The sequence below is a fragment of the Nanorana parkeri genome, unplaced genomic scaffold, assembly GCF_000935625.1.
Source record: "Nanorana parkeri isolate BGI_ZX_2015 unplaced genomic scaffold, ASM93562v1 scaffold113, whole genome shotgun sequence".
Classification (NCBI taxonomy): domain Eukaryota; kingdom Metazoa; phylum Chordata; class Amphibia; order Anura; family Dicroglossidae; genus Nanorana; species Nanorana parkeri.
This window is the reverse complement of record NW_017306381.1, coordinates 608,744-609,678: the sequence shown is the minus strand read 5'-3', so window position 1 is coordinate 609,678 and position 935 is coordinate 608,744. Positions and strand designations below refer to the sequence as shown.

Sequence of the window (935 nt, the reverse complement as noted above, 5' to 3'; positions counted from 1 at the left end):
GAGCTCCAGGACACCTGCTGATGGGAGCAAGCCTGTGTCCCTGCAACTGTAGAGGAACTACAACTCCCAGCATGGCAGGAAACGCTGGGATTTGTAGTTTCTTCCCAGCTCCAGGTCTCACCTTGTGACAACTGAACAAGTAACATTGTATCAGATCTGAGATGCACTCTTTATGGAAGCAACAAACACTCCATCACAAACTCTCCCTCTCTTCTAAGTTTCTCCTCTCCAGACTGCTGGAGAGAATCCAATCTGCTCTATTTTAAGAAAGCCTGAGATGCTCAATAACCAAAACCATGAACCCCCCGAACCCCAAACCCAACCCCAACCCGACCAGTGTCCATCCATGGATCGCTCGCAGGGATGCTGCAATTGTCGCCCATCGTGCAAGGCTCCCCGTTGACTCACCGGTGAGCTGATCATACGATCCGTCCATGTCTCTGGAGTCGGAAAGGTTGGCTTTCCTGCCTTTGCCTCTCATATTGAGGTGTAGAAGCCAAGCTGGGAGCAGGCACGGTCCTCCCAAAGCTGGAATAATCCTCAGGTTCTTCAGATAGGAAAGGACGAGGATGACAGATCCAGTGGCCAGAGTATGTGCGATCCCCAGAGCCAGGATAGAGAGGAAGTGATACTCGGAAATGTGTCTGAGAATGTAAGTGAATGTTTCTGGTCGCGCAGAGCTGGATGTGTCTTGCGATCCTTGGCTTGGAGCTCTGTTTGTTTATGTGATGATCAGCTCCAGCACCACGATCACACTTGGTCCGGGGATGGCTGGAGGCGGAGTGAAGCTCCCATATTATTCATTCTTCCAAGCCATGGAAAACCTGCTTTCACCTCCTGCTGCTAATCCCACAGCAAGCCAGTCCCTCCTGCCTTTTCCTGTCAATCTCCTAGCTGGTACTCCTCTCCATGTGATTCAAATACAGGCAGATCCC

General features: G+C 51.1%; 1 protein-coding gene across 3 annotated transcripts in view; it reads right to left on the bottom strand.

The window, feature by feature from the left end:
* KCNIP2 (potassium voltage-gated channel interacting protein 2) overlaps positions 1-525 on the bottom strand; it is a 290,048-nt gene extending 289,523 nt beyond the window's left edge. For all 3 annotated transcript variants that reach the window (XM_018553227.1, XM_018553230.1, XM_018553231.1), the window contains exon 1: positions 409-525. In XM_018553227.1, the coding sequence (XP_018408729.1) occupies positions 409-481 (73 nt within the window). In that variant the 5' untranslated portion in view covers positions 482-525. The remainder of the gene's footprint in view (positions 1-408) is intronic.
* Between the last annotated feature and the right edge of the window lie 410 nt (positions 526-935).